The following is an 18,406-nucleotide window of genomic DNA, read 5'->3' on the forward strand; positions in this document are numbered from 1 at the left end:
ATGATGATGATGGTCACCTACAGTCATCACTGTGCAGCTCTTCCTGGGAGGAAGCAGGAATATGAAGCGTTACGTGGATGTGCAGGGAGCCCCACTTAGTGCGTCCTAACTCCCCAAACAGGAAGTGAAGAAAACAGGGAAACGGGATGAGTTTCATACTTAAAAACATTTAATTTGAAAGCTTTAACAGGAAACACTGCACTACTTTTCAGAATAAAATGAGAAATTGTTACAGAAACATGTTCATAATAAAAGTTTCTTCCATTATCTTATGACATCTTAGATCCGAGTACTGGGTCTAGATTGCTTCCACCCTCACGTTGGGCATCACCAGACTCTCAAAACATTAAAAAAAATGAACACAGAAGATTGTGGGAAGTCTGGCACTGCACCAGGAGTCACACACAGGCTGCCAAAATAAAAGTTTTGACCAAATATTTCTTTGTACAAGTTTTCACTTTATTCACATAAAACTGATGATGTCATCACTCAGTTTGTTTGTTTTTAATTCATAATTTTCAACAAAAACAGCTAACCAGTCAAAAAGCAGTGCGGGCTGCCAAAAAAAGAAAGAAAAAGAAAAAAAAGAAGAAAAAAAAAGCAGTGCAGGCTGCCAGGAAGTGATGTCATCAGATCACCTGCGGTACCGCCCCCTCTCCTTGTCCCTCTCTCTTTCTCTGTCTCTATCCCTCACTCGCTCTCGCTCTCTGTCACGGCGCGGGCCACCTCGCTCACGCTCACGCTGACGCTCTCGCTCCCGCCGGCTGCTCACCACTGCCTGCGTCCGCCGCAGGAAGTCGTCCACTCGCATGTCATAGTCGTGCTGTATGATGGACGAGGGTGAACAAAAACAAAAAAACAGTAAGAGGCTGTGCTGATCACTAATCAATACGCCTGATTGGACTGAGTGAACTTACTGGGCTGGATGTGAAGGCGCGGTGCTGCGGTGCTCGTTGCTTATCTCTGAAGCGAGGGGGCGGGGCCTCGTGTGGTGGCAGGGGTGGGTGGTGATGATGGTGGTAGGCCTGGTGAGGGGGAGGCGGTGGGTGGCTGTGGTGGTAGTAGGGTGGATGGTGTGGGGGTGGCTGCTCCACGCCGGGATAGCCCGCCTGATGACACACGTGGCATCATCATTAGATCAGTCTGTAGTGACTTTAATAAAGGCTTTTAATCTGAAAATTCTCATGCAACATCTTAAAACACAGAAACAGTTTCCTGCTTCCAGGTAAAATGCATGTTTTCATCATCCGTCACAGGCAGGAACAATCGATCAGAACGTGATTAATAACCTATTCATACCAGAGTCTGCCAGGGCGCCGGGGGGCCGACACTGTGGTGGTAATCCCTCATATACTCGTTATAGGACTGAAACAAGAAGGACAAAGGTGAACACAGGTAAGGACACAGCTAAACACAAGAAAACCCCTTCCTGTCTGAAATCCAATGATCTGCATGTGATATTTGTGATGATTACGGGCTGTTTTTAATGGAAAGACTGAATCATTTACAGTTTTATTTATGTTCACCCACACCTCTAATCAATACTAATCAGACTAATCAATAAACAATCAGTGAAGTGATAAGTAATCAATGAAGTGAAACGTTTGGACCCACCCCATTAAGAAACACGTCTCGTCTTACGCCAGAAAATCGCCTGGAAAGAGAACAGATTCATGAGAAATTCAGACTTTCAAATTTTATTATTATTATTTTTTTAATTCAAGACGAAAGTTTAGATCCTTTGAATCTTCACTTTATCATGGTGGAGGAGTTTCTGATCAATATATGAAGGGACTTGCAGGTGGCCGAGTTTAGCCTGGATGCGGTCCTGTGGGTCTGCCTGGGTGTGATGGTTGGGTAGCCGCCGTGGTAGTTGGGCGCCAACCACAGGGGCAGACCTCAACAGTCTGGTCCCAGCAGCCCATACCGGCAACAGGAATGTAGGACGTCACACTTGTGGTATGGAAGGAATCTGAGCAAGCACGTGAGGCTGAGAAGCCAGCTCAGCTTCTGGAACTGGAGTTCGGCACCTGGATGTTTAGGGGTTCCTTCATGGACTAGAGTTGTTTCCGTGACTGAGCACAGAGCAGCACCTCACCCCAAGAAACATCTAGGAGCTCCACTTTAATTCTGCCAAGGGCAACAACAATGTCACCTCGATCTGGCACGATTGGGAAGAATGACCTGCTCGTCCTGAACCTGAGTGGTGTTTTGTTATTGGTTCGTCTATAACGAACACCATGTTTGAACTTAAGGGTGTTCATAATTTTGTAATTGTATCACCAGATCTAAGGCCTCAGGTGAGGAGAGGAGCTGAGGTGTGAACGGATCACCACCTGATGGAGAGTTGGATCAGATGCATGGAGTTGTGGCTGTAAAGTGGTTGGTACCTGTCGTCTGGTAACCCTTTAACCATATGGTGAACAACAGAGGAGCTATTGAGCTGAATAGAGTCCTTTTGAGCTTGCTAGACTCTGGACGTATAGTTGGAGGTGGAGGAACACCTCTGAGGATCTCCTAAATTCCTCTGCAAACCATTCCAGAGAGGAAGCAGAGTCTGAAGATCAGGTGCATGACTTGCCCATCACAGTAGCTAAAAGACTTCCTGGATGTGTCCCCAGTTCTTGCACGTCATGCGCCAGTCTTGGTTGAAATACCCACCAGTAATTCTGGACTGACAGACTTTGGTGATGATCCCCTTTGTAATAAGGTGAACCAGAAGGATCACAGCCGGGGATATACCTGGAAGGTCTAAGACTGGGTACAGGAGAGACTGCTGTCAGCTGAAACTCAGATTCAGGAGGAACAGTGCAGCGTTTGTTCTGGATGTCTGGTCAAAGACATTTGAAGATGTGATGAAGTTTCTAATATCAGTCTGATTACATCAACTCAGGGTCTAAGAGGAATACAGAAGAAACCCGATTCCAGGTGTGTCTCACCTGTCCACTGGCTGGCTCCTCAGGTCCTGGATGAACCCTAAAAGCACGACACAAAGTTCGGTTGAGGTGACAGTGAATGGCAAACATTCAGGTAACAGGTGTGTTCGACACCTGCACCTGAAAATCTGGGTCTTAGTCGGCTGTTTAAATGGAAGCTGCACATTAACCTGCTCGCTGGCTGAAGTCTGGTGGACCGTCAGGTCGCGGTCGCTTCCTGCCGTGGAGGTCATACTCTTCAGGTCGACGCCTACATAAACAAGTCCACAGGTAAGACACACACATGCACTCAGGTACACTCCATCACACACACACACACACACACACACACACACAGACACAGACACACACACAGAGACCAATACAAACCGGATACTTCCTCAGATCAGACTCCAACACAAGAAGAAATCCCCCACCCTCCCCCAAATCCGTTTTCACACACAAACTCCAACTGCAACACAATCAGCCGCTCTGTGTGGTTCACCTGTGACTTCACCTGACGCTTACCTGGACGAATCAGATATCACACAGGTCTAGTAACAGAAAGCTTTGAGGATAAAGACAGACTGATTTGGACATTTACACCAGGTGACACCTTCAATTTGTGCGTGGAAACAGCTTCTTTGTCTGTAACATGATGTTTAAACGCAAGAAAGTCAGACGCTGATAAAGACCCTGTTCCGGCCCTATTCAAATCCTGTCCTGGTCCTATTCTAGCCCTGTTCAGATCATGTTCCATTCCCATTCTGGCTGAATTAAGGTGCTGTTCCTGCCCTACTCTGGTCCTTTTTAGGCCCTGTTCTGATCCGGTTCCAACCATATACCGATCCTATTCTCACTGTGCTCTGGGCCTATTCCAGTGCTGTTCCAAATTTGTTTCGGCTTATTTTTAATCAACTGATGTCCACACAGAATCTCCTGTTTTAAAAGTTTCACTCTGAAGGATGAAAACAGAATCTGCAGTCTGACAAAGTCTCTCTCTCTCTCTCTCTCTCTCACACACACACACACACACAATTTAAATAAAAAAAAGAACAAATGAAGAAGAACCTCTGAAAGGGACAACATACCGCTTCTGCTGCGTATGAGGGAGGGGCAACACTTTAAAAAAAAAAAACAGTTTTTCTCCTCATCAGTCCATGTTAAAGGCTTTTATAAACCCTCTTATTTTGAAAAGGTGAGGGGTGATGATGATGATGGTGCAGTCCTGTCAATCAATACACAAAGCCCCGCCCCGTGAGCCCTGCCCCGCCCCTTCCAGACCAGCAACAGTCCTTAAACAGAAATGACAAACTGCGTCGTCTTTCTGTCGCTCCGTCCATTCGATTAATTTTATGCTCACTTTATTCGTCCATCAGAGCGACACACACACACATCGACAACCAGCTCGCCGTCCTGTGTGTGTGTGCCAGTGGGAGGAGAGGGGAGGAAGAGGGGAACATGACTGTCCTTTCATGTGGGGGAGGGGTCACTTTTTTCAGTCCAGGGGTATTTTTTTTTTTTTTTCAGTCTTTTAGGCACCTGCAACTTTACCTCATACAACCAGAGGGAGCCCCGCCCCCAACACACCACACTTCTCATTGGATACAGTCCAGAGGCCTTGCCACAACACACAACCTTACTGGATACAGTCCTGAGGCCCCTCCCCTTTAGACTCACCACACCTCAGTGGATACAGTCCAGAGGCCCCTCCCCCTCCTGACCAACCTGTAAAACCCGGTCAAACACCTGAAACAGTCCATTGGGGTCTCAGATGCTCCCTTACTTCCTTTTTTAGTTCTACCTCGCTCACCCTCCCACCCCCTCCTTCGTCAGTCCAGCCAGTGACGCTTGTCCTTTCTGCTTTTATTCTGAAAGGGTCAGCTTCAGTCCAGCTAAAAATTTTCACTTTTTAACCTCTGAAGTATCAAAATCCTGCGAAGACAAAGAGCTTCAAAGGACAAATTTAACAACAACAAAACTTCAGCTCAGCTACGTAAAGACTACAGACCTAAAAAAACAAAACAAAATTCAGCTAAAAATTACAAAATAAAACAAAGAGATGTTGCTCAGCTCACACTTCAAAGGAAATGAAACTCAAGTGAAGGGTTAAACTTCCTCTGTGACGTCAGCTGTTTAACGCTTGTCGAGGACTTCACTTCCTGCCTGACTTTAACACCTCGACCAAAGATGCAGAGTGAGGCTTCGCTCCGGGAAGCTCCAGACTGGAAAAATAACAACCAGAGAGCCAGCAACGCGAGCCACGGGAAAGCTAGCCGCCAGCTAAGGGCAGCGGCTGTCTCCGTCGTCCAGCATCAGGTGGCGCCGTGGTCACAGCAGAAGAAGAAGAACAGGAAGCGGGAGGAGGAGCTTGATGATTGGCTAACCTTCCCGGTTCACGTTGTGGTGGTCGGCCCCGAGGCCGCGGCTCCGATGGTGTGCGACGTTTGTGACGAATGCGGCGAGCCACCTGGTGAATGTCCACGCTCTCATCCAAAGGAAACAGGGCACAGAGCTGAGCACCAATGTCCGGCTGGATCTCCTGAAAGAGACACAGATTTGCATCATGTGATAGAACAGGAAAACATGATTCGTAATAGAACAGTCAGCTGACCTGGCCGTCACGTCCAATTTTCACCGGCTTGTGTTCGTTCCAGGGGTTGGAGAGGTGGGCGGTCTTAATGAAAGGAAGCTCCCTCCTGAAAAGGAAATAAAAAAGAAGACAACACTGAATGAAGTAGCCAGCAAGCAGCAAGCAAGGGCATCAGCGGTGAACCATCACACAACACGTGAACTACATCTATGCAGAGGTGGCTCCAGAGGTTCACACCTTCAGCAAACGTCATGAGGCAGAGCCCCAAAATCCACCAACGCAAAAACACAGAGCAGCCTGCTGTGGCGACTCCTGGCGTGAAAGAGGGGGAAGCTAAACATAGCTCAGTGAATCTATGTAGAAGTCAAACGACGGGCCGACGCGGGGTGCATTGAAAGCGATGTGCACGCACATTTATAGAAACGTGCACGCTGATTTCACTCTACATCAAACCAGGGGAGCAACTCTAGAGTACATCTTACTTTCAGGTTGCAGGAAGTATAAGCTAAAGCAGCGGTCCCCAACCTTTTTTGCGCCACAGACCGGTTTATGCCTGACAATATTTTCACGGACCGGCCTTTAATGTGTCGCGGATAAATACAACAAAATAAAACTAGTACCGGTACCGAAAAAAAAAGAAGATTTATTCATAACACACGTGAAAAGACCCAGGAAAACCGAGTTAGCGATAAAAACGATAACAAAATAACGGTAAAAACCGATAAAAACCCTGAAAACCATACATTTCACACCCGAGCCTCAACTCTCGCGGCCCGGTACCAAATGACTTGGCCCGGGGGTTGGGGACCGCTGAGCTAAAGAGCTGACCTAAGACATGGACACACCCCAAACAGCAGCCAGCCAGCCAGGGATTTCACGTTTCACAGGTAGTTATTTTCAAAGCCAATATCCTCGATCTGTTGGTCAAAGCCCAGAATCAACCCAATACCCTCTCTGCCTCCAGTTCATCCATAAAATTTTGTCCATAAAATTTAAAATCAGAACCGGAGACCGAGATCAGTCTAGGAGAAATCAAACACTCACCAGGAACCAATAGAAACAGAGTATAAACCTACTGGATGGAGCTGTTTACCTGCAGAGCCAGTCAATCTTAAAGACTCCTCCCAGCATCTTGGCATTCATTCCAGCAGGGAGCACCCAGTGGATCGGAGAGCCACCATGATGAGACTCTGACGCCAAACGAGCGAAACCTGAGGATAAGACAAAACAGACCAATCAGAGTTAAGAAGAGGATAAGGTGAATAAGGTGAACAGACAACGACATATGATACTGAAAACCTCTTTTCCTCATACCTTGGAATTTTCCACTTTCCCTCACAGAGAAAATGAGAACGACGCTCCTAGCTGAGCGGAAGGCAGCATTGAGCTTCTTCTCGTTCACCGGCAGTGTCGACCAAACACCCTGTAAACACCAGAAACACCAATTCATCCTCAGCTATCAGAACAAAACGGGGAACAACACAGGGGGGTGACAGGGAACAACACAAGGAACAACACAGACAACGCCTGAGGAACGATAGAGAATGACAGAGGGAAAATCGAGGGGAACAACAAGGAATGACACAGGGGAGAACAGGCAACAACACGAGGAACGACACAAACTACACTGGGGAAGACACGGGAAAGAGAGGGAACAATGAGGGGAACAACACAAGGAGAAGGGGTGACAACAGAAAATGACAGTTGGAACCATGAGGGAGGTGACATGGATTGAAAAGGGGAACAATGGGGAACAGCGAGGGGGTCAACGTGTACCTTAGCTTTGGCCAGCGACACATTCTCGTGGTTGTTGCTCTTAATAAGGAAAAATCGGGCATCTCTCAGGATATAACGCAGCTTGCTTGTTGGATCTACAACAACACAGGAAATAGCTGTAATCTGATTACTTCCAACTCAGTAAAGGTATAAGTGTAGTAACGGGTAAGTAACCATGGAATATTGTCCTTACTCTCCATGCCTTTACGAACTGCACGGACCGACGATGACAGCTTCTCCCGCTTCTTTTCTGAACCTTTCAAAATAAAAGCAGTAATTTCAAACATTACGTCATCATTTTTTTTTCTCCTTGAAAAGAAAAATGTACATTACTAACTCTATGGTTACCTGAGGCCTCGGAGGCGGAGCCTGAGTGTGCTGACTCGCCATCATCAGAGAAGCTGACAGAGGAGGCGGAGCGTGAATCACCAGCCTCGCTACGTGTGTCATAGTCATTGCCCTCACCACCACGACGGTCGTACTCTTCTTCTTCCTCCTCATCCTCCTCCTCCTTCTCTCCTTCCTCTTCCTCCTCCTCCTCCTCTTCTTCTTCTTCCATACCTTCTTCCTCCTCTTCCTCCTCTTCCTCCTGGTCATCTTCCTCTTCCTCCTCTACGTGGGAAGCAGCGGGGGAGGAGCTGCCCGATGCCTGTTCTGAGCCGTATTCTGCTCCTGTCTCGTCCTCTGATTGGTTCTCCTCCTCATGGGGGGAGGGACTTGCTCGCCGCTCATCACGGCGTAACTTCTGAAGACAAACAGGAAGTTAATACGAATGGCTGGAAACCGTTAAAATTATACTTTTAGTGTAAGCAGTACCTGACTCAGACCCTCCAGGCCTCTCTGGGACTCTCGCCGTCTTGCGTCCTCTCCTCCACGGCTCCTCGTCACCTCTCGGGCCCCACGTCTCCCCTTTCGTTCATCATAATACTCATGACGGTAAGTGGTGGAGTGCCGGCCGCGAGGGCTCGACGCCTTTTTAGAGGAGGACAGAGATGGCCCTGGAGCTCTCTTATTGGAGGATGATGACCTAGAAGTACCGTGGCCTGATGAGGAGCGGAGCCTCTTTAGATCCTGGCTGTCAGAACGCTCGCTCTTCCTCTTCGTACCTGACAGACAGCGATGAGGGACTTAATAACACGCACAATTTTTAATAACTTAGGTCAGGAATGTTTGTGATACTGTCTAGTAGTGTCAGTATGTTTAACAGGCTATAGTAACATCTGTAGTCCCAGCTACAGTAGTACCTTTAGAATACTCTCTATAATACTGTCTATCTTCTTTAACTGTCTGTGGTATTCTCTGTAGTACCGTTTGTAGTATTCTTTGTAGTGCTGTCTGTGGTACTGTCTTTAGTATTCTCTTTAGTACTGTCTGTACCTTTCTTGTCGCTGATGTCACGCTCTGTCTCGGGGTTGTACAGCTCGTCATCTTGATCAGGAGCTTCAGTCAGTAAATCTTCCAGAACGTTCAGCTCTCCATCTGAAACCACAGACACACACACACACACACACACACGTGTGAGAAGGACAGGTAACGCACACCTGGCTGATTAGGCGGAAGGAGGACTCTGTTATTGTCTGTCTGTGTTGGTATTTATAGACCAAAGCCTGGGTGACACACCTGCTGATATATCAGATTTGATTTCTCACATCTGAAGAATGAAAGTTAACAAGTAAACCTAGAGAAACCGCATACCTGTTGGAGCCCACAAGCAACAATCAGTTCATCTTGGCACAGCCGGGCACAATGTAAAGTAAGTAGTCCACAACTTGTTGACCCAATAAAAGTACATTTGTAAACATATCATGTCGGAAAGGACTCATAACTAACTCCACATGAATGTTAGAGAGACCCATCGATGTTACACTAACATATCTGTATCGGCCCTAAAAACCAGCTGGACTCTGGTACAGACAGAGTGAAGGATTATGGGTAACCTACATATTTACACATAATCAACATCAGTGTCGTGATATGCAAGTAGAATGCTGACTTGGTGAAAAGCTGGCCTGAATGGGAAACTGAGCGAATGGAGTGGAATAGGAAGAAGCAATTTATTGTTTATTGTTTTTAACCCTTCACACAGGGTTCAGATCCAGGTTTTCTTCGAGTTGGGTTTTATTAAGCCACCTAAAACTCCAGTCAAAGACTTTAGCTATCACTAAGGTGGTTATAAACATTTTCTGTTAAACCAGGCTCTCTCCTTCAGGTTTTGAGTATGTGCACACATTACATGACTCTTCATCAACAAGAAACAATCCCTGTGAGTGTCCCCTGCTCCAAATGTTGTTATTATCAGATAATGATGATAAAATGGTGATTAAAAACCTATAAGAAATAAATCTGGAGCTTTGTTCACAGCTTTCAGGAACAAGCTGCTTAAAAAAAATCTCCGCTGCCCATAAAAGCATCAGAGGAAACTGAACATCGCCTGGCCCTGTCCAGATGAGGGATTTAGCATCAATTACCATGGTGTTTTAGCAGGTAAACAGAGGAAGCTGACTCGTTAACGCTCTCGTCGTGTTTACGCTCCTCTGATCCCTGCTGGATTTAGCCACACGTCTCAGCCAATCACAGGGCAGCAGCTCTGTACCAGCCTGTTTACCTGTAAACAGTCTCCCCTAGTTCGCTTTTATGCGATCAGATGTGTCGTTAAAATCGACCAAATCATTGACCCCTCACCCCCGAACACGTCAGAGCTTACTGTGGCCCAAAACGAACTAGGTTCCGGTTCCACCTGTTCTCAGGCGTGCTTAAAGCGGCCTCAGCCGTAAAATCAGCAGTTTTCTGATCGGAGTCTGATGCAGTGAAAGCGAGCCGCTCATCAGCGTCGTGATGGATCAAACACGAGCTGCTAACGCACCGACACATCAAATGGTCACGCGCCCGTCAGCAGCAGGGCAATATCTCAGTATCGATCATCACAGTTATTATCGATTAACGATCCGCTCCGAGCGGCATCAAACAAAGGCAGCTCGTGGCTAATGCTAATGCTAACAAAGGTCCTCCTCACTCACCTTTGTCCTCGCGCCGGTCGGCCGCCATCACCGCCGCTGTGCCGCGCGCGCAGGTACCGCTTCAGGTGAAGGTGTAGCTGTAGCAGATTTGTGGGGAAGAAGAAGCTACCGGAGGATCCGAGGGTCAGCAAATGGCGGACTGTCTAACAGCAGCGTCTTCTTCTTCTTCTTCTTCTTCTACTGCTGCTGCTGCTGCCAGCCGACAGGTGAAGACCGCCACCTGCCGGGCCGGAGCACTGAGTCTGCACAGGGCACAGAGAGGGGCTGAACGGGATTTCTCAAACCTGAACGTGACCACATCACACAGATAACCGGGAGAAACCACATCACAGAGCATAAATGTCGCATGTACACCCGAGAACACACCTGTGTCAGAGAGGGGAGCAGTGGCGGTCCTAGCCTGTTTCTGGCCCCGGGCGAACACTCCCTCTGCCCCCCCCCCCCTATGCATAGTATGCAAACAGCTACCAAACAGCCATTATAATTCGTCATACAATGAGAATAGGACTGCTTGGGGTGGCTGTAGCCAGTGTTGGGAAGGTTACTATTAAAATGTATTCCATTACAGAATACAGAATACATGCCCCAAAATGTATTCTGTAACGTATTCCGTTACGTTACTCAATGAGAGTAATGTATTCTGAATACTTTGGATTACTTAATATATTATCATGCTGTTTACAACTACATGAATGTACTATTGCTGTGATTTATTACTGTTACTGAAGGTCCGTGGCTCCGAACCGTAGTAAAGGGACCTCTGGCTAATACGGCGGGGTCCCTGTCGGCTCGTAGCCGAAAAATAGCTTTACTTTGTTGTCTGGGTCAACTTTGCCAGCGAGAGACAGAGAGAGGCGTTGAAAGACTGCTCCAGCGGAACTTATTGTTTTTGGAGGAAAACACGAACACGGTGTACAGTCGAGTCTTAATAGCTTACTTACAACTGGGCTCGTCAGGCACTCTTCTTGGCTGCAGTGGTTATTATTATATTTACATGCTTCCAGCTCCCGTTTTTGCTCGATGACAGCTCGTACTTTTCCTTTTTCTCCCTCCCTCGCTCACAGACACATAACCGGTATGGCAGTCCATTCTCCCAGCAGCACGGACTACACTGCCTATGATGCTACATTCTTTAGAGCTATACCGGTAGCATTCTGCCTATTAGCTTAGCACAACAACAACAAAAAGGCCTCTCTCACCCAGGAAACACGCAGAGAGAGAGCGTCACCCTGTAACCATGGCAACCGTAACGCTGCCACCTGACACAACAGAACGTAGCTGTCAAACAAAACCCAAACAGGCCTGACCCACCATAATATGAAACAGGGAAGTACCGCCGTGTAATCCATTTATTTCAACAAAGTAACTGTATTCTAAATACCACCTTTTTAAACAGTAACTGTAACGGAATACAGTTACTCATATTTTGTATTTTAAATACGTAACGGCGGTACATGTATTCCGTTACTCCCCAACACTGGCTGTAGCTCAGGTGGCAGAGCAGGTCAGCTGCTAATCAGAAGGTCGGTGGTTCGATCCCAGGCTGCTCCAGGCTGCATGCCAAATATCCTTGGGCAAGATACTAACCCCATGTTTGCCTACTGGTGGTGGTCAGAGGGCCCGGTGGCGCCAGTGTCAGGCAGCCTCGCCTCTGTCAGTACGTCCCAGGGCAGCTGTGGCTACAATGTAGCTTGCCATCACCAGTGTGTGAATGGGTGAATGACTGAATGTAGTGTGAAGCGCTTTGGGGTCCTTAGGGACTAATTCAAAAGTGCTATACAAATGCAGGCCATTTCAGGCCATTTAGGACAAATTGACAATGACTAATTAATATTGTGCTGAACACAGTCCAAAAGATTCAGTAAGCTACATCAAACAAACGTAAACAGACTTTTTCACTATCCCTACTAATTGATGTTATCTCTGTTGTGGCCAGTGCTATCCTCTATGCTGTTGCATGCTGGGGCAGCAGGTTGAGGCTCACAGATGCCAATGAACTAAATAAACAGATCCACAAGGCCAGTAATGTTGTGGGGATGGAGCTGGACTCCGTTAGGGTGGTGTCTGAGAGGTAGATGTTGTCCAAGATAAAGACAATGTTGGATAACACCTCCCACCCACTCCATGACATACCGACTAGTCACAGAAGCACGTTCAGTGAGAGACTGAGATTACCCATGATGCACCATTGACCGACACAGGAAATCATTCCTCCCTGTGGCCATCTCCCTGTACAACTCCTCCATCTAACACACTGTAAACACTGCAATAGTTACATCCTTTTTCCACACGTTCTTTTCTACTCTGGAATATTCTTTTTTTTTTTTTTTTTTTTTTTTTTTAAATTGAAAATGAACAACAAACAAACAGAAACAAACAATAAAAGACGTTTACAGTTATGGGACAAAGTATCATCAACTAGCCAAAGCTTGACTGGTCATTATGACCAAAAAAAAAAAAAAAAAAAAAAAAAAAAAAAAAATTCTCAGGAACACACTCTAGTATCTTTATCTTTCTAACATTGCCTCAACCATCTGAGGACCGAACACAGAAAATACGGGCGTATTAATAATAATAATAATAAATAATAATTATAATAGTAACAGTATTGGTAATTACAAAAATTTAAAACAAAACAAACAAAAAAAACAAACAAACAAACAAAAAAAAAACCATATCGTGTGAACCCCTCCCACCATCCCCCCACCCCTTTACCCCTGTATGGCTCTCAACTTCATCACATTCGTGTATCCAAACAGCCCATATTTACACCCGTCTATACACAAGAATCAGCACAACATTCAAGAACTCTGATCAGAAGGGCCTAACCAAGGATCAATTCAGGGTAAACCCAGAGGAATTTACGTCATCTCTATATTCTGTCAAGTCCAAAGACGGTAATACTGAAAGAAATGGTCCCCAAATTTTTTTAAAGGTTCCGTATTTCCCTTTTACACTATGCGATATCTTCTCAGGTGTACAGTAGGATGCTAACTCATTAATCCAATATCTCAGTGTTGGAGAATTTTCAGATTTCCAATGTGTCAGAATACATTTTTTAACTGCAGTACTTGCAAGTAAAATAAAATATTTCTTGTGGTAATCCACGTTTATAGAATCTATGTCACCTAAAATCCATAGTTTTGGAATATTCTTGTCAATTTTCTTGATATTTATTTATAATCACCTCTGTTAATCCTTGATATTTATAATTGAGTGATCTGCATATATTAGTGCTATTTCTTAATTGTGTAAAATCTGTAATATAATGTATTGTTTGGAGTTTAGTCTGTTAATGTTGCTATTTTTACCATTTCTTCTTGGAGCAACAGTAACCCACATAATTTCCTTAAGGATTAATAAAGTATTCTGATTATGATTCTGATTGTTTCAGGATACATGACCTGCCATTATCCAATGACACATCTGCTTACCTGTATCTTTGGCTCGTTTCTCCTCCTGTTCTTTTCTATTTTTTCTAAACTGAGGACCTGATGGCTTTGAACTTTTCTCATCCATCTTCCATTGGTTTTAATTTTGCCCTCCAGTATGAACACAAATCCCCCAACCCAAGGATCACCACAACATAACCTAATAGACCTACACCTTAGTTCACAGATTCACTTTGTCTAGGGTTTATTTCTGGGATTTTACACAACCCAGGATTCAAATCATGAATACATAATGGGCTTGGATTTACAACATTATAAATGAAATGTGCTCTATTTGGAAGCAGCCCCCCCCCCCTCCCCTTTCGACAGGCTGTATGTGAGACTTTAAATTATCAAACTGAAAAAAAATGATAAATTGTTATTGATCCCTTTACCCCTGGTCCTAAAGTGTATATTTATTTTCTCATTCTTCTTATATATATTGTTCGTTTACTTGCACTGCTGTAACTGGACCCTCGTCGTCTCGTCTCTCTATATACTGGACTGTATGTAGCGGAGAAGGCAATAAAGTTTACTTTGACTTCAGCAGCGAGCAGGCGCACCGAGGGCTCTCGCGCTCACTTTTCGTGTATAGAATTTCGAAAAAACATCGGTGCAAATTATAAGTCTGTATCATAATGTCTGGTGTTTTCGTGTTTGTTGGTTTATTTTTATTTTGCGGGTAGGTTATTAGATGCTGCTCCAGCCAGCCAGAGAATCCCCCGCTGCCCCGCCCTCTCCTCCCTGTGCCGCAAGCAGCAGGCGCACCTCGCAAACGGAGGGCGCCTTTACTCCCAGCAAATGGGCGATAGAAAGCCGATTGGTGCCTATGCCATTCACAAAATGCGCTGGCTGACGTCGGGGCAGCATGAGTACGAGCAAAAAAATTTATTTTGCCGATGCCCGGGATGCCGCCCCCACCACGATGCCGCACCGGGCAACTGCCTGTGTTGCCCGTATCAAAAACCGCTACTGGAGGGGAGGGCGGTGCAGCATCCTGTTCTGGTCTGCTGGAGTACGGTGGCTGCAGAAACCATTACAGAGTCTTTGACCTGAGCGCTCTCCTCTTCAGTCTGAGGATGCGGCGTGATGCCATGTTGTCAGTTGATGAGATGTCAACAGTGAGGAACATGATTCAGTGTGGAGATGCAGTTTTTTTGCAGGGTTTATGAGAAATCATTGGATTTAGTTTTTATTTACATTTGCTCAGCATGCTGTCTTTGAAACAGTGTTTTTAATTCCAGATTTTTTCTGCAGGTGTGGGGCCTCAGAGCTGCACACACCTGACATCAGCTGTAACTTGTCAGGTAGAGCTCCATCCTCAGCTCAGTGTTACCTGTGTAAAGGTGTGTCAGTGAACTTCAGCGCACAAACCTGGACACAACCACAGTCAAAGTGTGTGTGTGTGTGTGTGTGTGTGTGTGTGTGTGTGTGTGTGTGTGTGTGTGTGTGTGTGTGTGAATCAGAGGAACACTGAAGCTGTTCATTCTGCTTCATGTCTGAATCATGCCAACCCCAAATCATAGAAAAAAACAGTGATGTCAGAGTGAAATGTGCAGCACTCAGTTAGATGGTAGGGTCAGGATTCTGCTCTGCTCCGCATGTGATGGCCACACACCTTTTCCAGCTGCTGCACATCAGGATTCCCAGCAGTATCATTTAAGCTGGGGTCAGCCATTTTAATATCTGATTTCAACCTTTATCAACATTAACAAACAGTAATTGTTGAACCTCTGGATGATGTGCTTCTGTTGGCTTCAGCGGGTGATGGCCTCCAGCTTGCCTTAGAACGGTTCGCAGTCGAGTGTGAAGCGGGGGGAATGAGAATCAGCACCTCCAAATCTGAGGCCATGGTCCTCAGCCGGAAAAGGGTGGAGTGCCCCCTTCGGGTCAGGGATGAGTTCCTGCCCGAAGTGGAGGAGTTTAAGTATCCCAGGGTCTTGTTCACGAGTGATGGGAGAAGGGAGCGGGAGATCGACAGACGGATTGGTGCTGCAGCTGCAGTGATGCGGACGCTGCCCTGGTCTGTTGTGGTGAAGAGAGAGCTGAGCGTAAGAACAAAGCTCTCAGTTTACCAGTTGACCTACGTCCCGACCCTCACCTATGGTCACGAACTGTGGGTAGTTACCGAAAGAACGAGATCCCGGACACAAGCGGCAGAAATGGGCTTCCTCCGAAGGGTAGCTGGCCTCTCCCCTAGAGATAGGGTGGGAAGTTCAGCCATCCGGGAGGGGCTCACAGTAGTGCTGCTGCTCCTCCGCATTCAAGAGATAGTTGAGATGGTTCAGGCATCTGACAAGGATGCCTCCTGGGCACCTCCTGGGTGAGGTGTTCCGGGGATGTCCCACCAGGAGGAGGCCCGGGGGCAGACACACTGGAGAGATTATATCTAACGGCTGGCCTGGGAACACCTTGGTGTTCCCCCGGAGAAGTTGGAGGAGGTGGCTGAGGAGAGGGAGGTCTGGGCTTCTCTGCTTGCGCTGCTGCCCCTGTGACCCTGCCCCGGATAAGCGGAAGAAGATAGATGGATGGATAACCGTTGAACTTGCGGTTCTTGATGGAGAACTCTGCACATGCTTAGTGCGACTCTCTCTGCCTGGGGGAAAGGATGCCAGCCTGAGGAGGCATGGAGATTGTCTTGCTGACTGCAGATTTAATGTTTAGGTTAAAAATGAAATCCTCCTCCTCTTCAGCTTCAGGCTGGTCCCCCTGGGGGTTCGCATGGAAGGAGGAAAACATCGGCACATCCTCATCCAACCAGAGGATGGGATTACTCGAACTAATGGCACCTGTATGTATACCAGCAGGACTGTCAGTGTTCAACTTAAATAACCTGCATGACTCATCAGGTGCCTGTATTTTAAACTATATGGTAATCATTAACAGTAATCAATTTTTCTGTTCGATCATCTGGCGTCACTAGTTATCGATTGATTATAGATCAGCTTTTTGTGTAAAGCTGTACAAACTCATAATAATTTATACCTGTGACGGATCTGTTGCTGCTCAGGTGGGCAGTGTTGCTGTTTGTCACATGCCTGTTATAAACTTTGAAGGTAAAAAAAAAAAAAGGGAACAAACTGAGGCTTTTGTTTTGAAAACCCGGAAGCGGAAGTTGTTGGCCGGATCCGCTCCCGGTGAAGTCCACGTCAGTCCTCAGAGCACACCTGAGGGGTCCGGACCGAACCGAACTAAAGTCATACCCGTTAACTCTCCTGCGCATCATGGCGGACGAGGCCACGCGCAAGGCCGTTTCGCAGATCCCGCTGCTGAAGACGCACGCGGGGCCGCGAGACCGCGCGCTGTGGCCGCAGCGGCTGAAGGAGGAGTACCAGGCGCTGATCCGCTTCGTGGAGCAGAACAAGGCGGCCGACAACGACTGGTTCCGCCTCGAATCCAACGCTGACGGCACGCGCTGGACTGGCACGTGCTGGTACATCCACGAGCTGCTGCGCTACGAGTTCCGGCTAGAGTTCGATATCCCTGTGACGTACCCGGACACCGCGCCTGAGGTGGCGGTTCCGGAGCTGGACGGGAAGACCGCCAAAATGTACCGCGGCGGGAAAATCTGCCTCACCGAACACTTTGCGCCGCTCTGGGCCCGGAACGCGCCGCGGTTCGGGCTCGCGCACCTCATGGCGCTCGGACTCGGACCGTGGCTCGCCGTGGAGATTCCGGACCTTATCAGCAAGGGCATCGTAGTCCACAAGGAGGGGCAGGCCGAACCGGCGGCGGAGTGACATCGGACGGAGAGCCGAACCGGACCGGAAGCAGGGCTGAAAGACTGAAACTAGGAGAGTAAAACTGTGTTAAAATGAATGGAGTCTGGTTTGGAAATGACGTTGACTCTGTTAGTCATCACTGATCTGTAACTGACGCTGTTCAAGTAAAAATGGGCACAGAGAGAATTGAGTCTGATTAGGAGATCGCACTGGCATCTGGCTATTATTTTTCAGTAGTAAGACTAAATGAGTAAAGCTCATGAGAATACGAATGGAGTCTGGTGGCGAGATGACCTACAGATTGGTAATAATAAAAGGTAGAAATGTGTTGATATAATAAATTGAGATTTACCGTAAAATAACTTCAGCCCACTGAAAAATAGTGGGAAAAAAATCAATGGAACCTGGTGGAGAGGTGGCCCCTCGTAACAAATTTATGATGTTGATATTTTTATTGCGCCACAAGAAATGATAAAAATGGTGCTAAAATGAATGGCTTCTGGCTTTTTTTGCTCAGTAAAGAAGTAAAAAGTGAGAAGATGAATGAAGTCGTGGAGAGTTGATCTAGATTATTTAACATAACTGTCAAAGCCTGGAGGCAAAAGTATTATTGATCTAATAAAATAATGTTAATATTTTTTTTGCATCACAAGGAAGAGTATAAACGGTGGAACTTTGAATGGAGTCTGATGGGGAGAAGACACCTAATGATCAGACTGCAGACGTTCTGTTAGTTTGATCACGAGTAAAAACACGTAATATATGAATGAAGTCTGGTGTGTCACTGTTTACATCCAGACTACCAATCTGTCCCTAAACAATAAATAATATTTAGATTTCCTGCTGGTTGTATTGTTTGTAAAATATTTACAAATGTTTGCAGCTGTGTACGATGTCAAATTTAAATCACTAGGACATTTGTTTAATGGGCCATATAAATAGGGATGTTACT

The 18,406-nt window shown here is 46.5% G+C and overlaps 2 protein-coding genes across 4 annotated transcripts; one reads left to right on the top strand and one right to left on the bottom strand.

The window, feature by feature from the left end:
- Positions 1 to 147: 147 nt before the first annotated feature.
- Positions 148 to 10,547, bottom strand: ythdc1 (YTH domain containing 1). Of its 3 annotated transcripts, none has more exons than XM_040026760.1 (16): positions 10,302 to 10,547; positions 8,662 to 8,763; positions 8,101 to 8,390; positions 7,633 to 8,026; positions 7,478 to 7,540; positions 7,285 to 7,400; positions 6,823 to 6,931; positions 6,602 to 6,719; positions 5,530 to 5,614; positions 5,303 to 5,457; positions 3,107 to 3,186; positions 2,940 to 2,976; positions 1,615 to 1,654; positions 1,300 to 1,365; positions 918 to 1,109; positions 148 to 823 (listed from the first exon to the last, which is right to left on the bottom strand). In XM_040026760.1, exons 1-16 carry the CDS (start codon positions 10,327 to 10,329, stop codon positions 635 to 637), a joined length of 2,064 nt encoding a protein of 687 aa, XP_039882694.1. In that variant the 5' UTR covers positions 10,330 to 10,547; the 3' UTR covers positions 148 to 634. The 3 variants fall into 3 exon arrangements, with proteins under 3 accessions (XP_039882694.1, XP_039882693.1, XP_039882695.1); XM_040026759.1 differs by having other exon boundaries at positions 7,633 to 8,029; positions 10,302 to 10,532; XM_040026761.1 differs by having other exon boundaries at positions 7,285 to 7,379; positions 7,633 to 8,029; positions 10,302 to 10,523.
- Positions 10,548 to 16,805: 6,258 nt separating this feature from the next.
- Positions 16,806 to 18,295, top strand: ufc1 (ubiquitin-fold modifier conjugating enzyme 1). The gene has a single exon (XM_040026774.1). It carries the CDS (start codon positions 16,957 to 16,959, stop codon positions 17,470 to 17,472), a length of 516 nt encoding a protein of 171 aa, XP_039882708.1. The 5' UTR covers positions 16,806 to 16,956; the 3' UTR covers positions 17,473 to 18,295.
- Positions 18,296 to 18,406: the final 111 nt, after the last annotated feature.

The sequence above is a fragment of the Simochromis diagramma genome, unplaced genomic scaffold, assembly GCF_900408965.1.
Source record: "Simochromis diagramma unplaced genomic scaffold, fSimDia1.1 OVJJ01000293.1, whole genome shotgun sequence".
Taxonomy (NCBI): domain Eukaryota; kingdom Metazoa; phylum Chordata; class Actinopteri; order Cichliformes; family Cichlidae; genus Simochromis; species Simochromis diagramma.

Excerpts from the sequence above, each read along its gene's own strand:
- ufc1 (XM_040026774.1), top strand. The coding sequence starts at position 16,957 with ATGGCGGACGAGGCCACGCGCAAGGCCGTTTCGCAGATCCCGCTGCTG.
- ythdc1 (XM_040026759.1), bottom strand. The coding sequence starts at position 10,329 with ATGGCGGCCGACCGGCGCGAGGACAAAG. Across the intron at positions 8,764-10,301 it reads CGACCGGCGCGAGGACAAAG|ATGGAGAGCTGAACGTTCTG; the intron begins GTGAGTGAGGAG and ends CTGTGGTTTCAG. Across the intron at positions 1,366-1,614 it reads GAGACGTGTTTCTTAATGGG|TCCTATAACGAGTATATGAG; the intron begins GTGGGTCCAAAC and ends TTCTTGTTTCAG.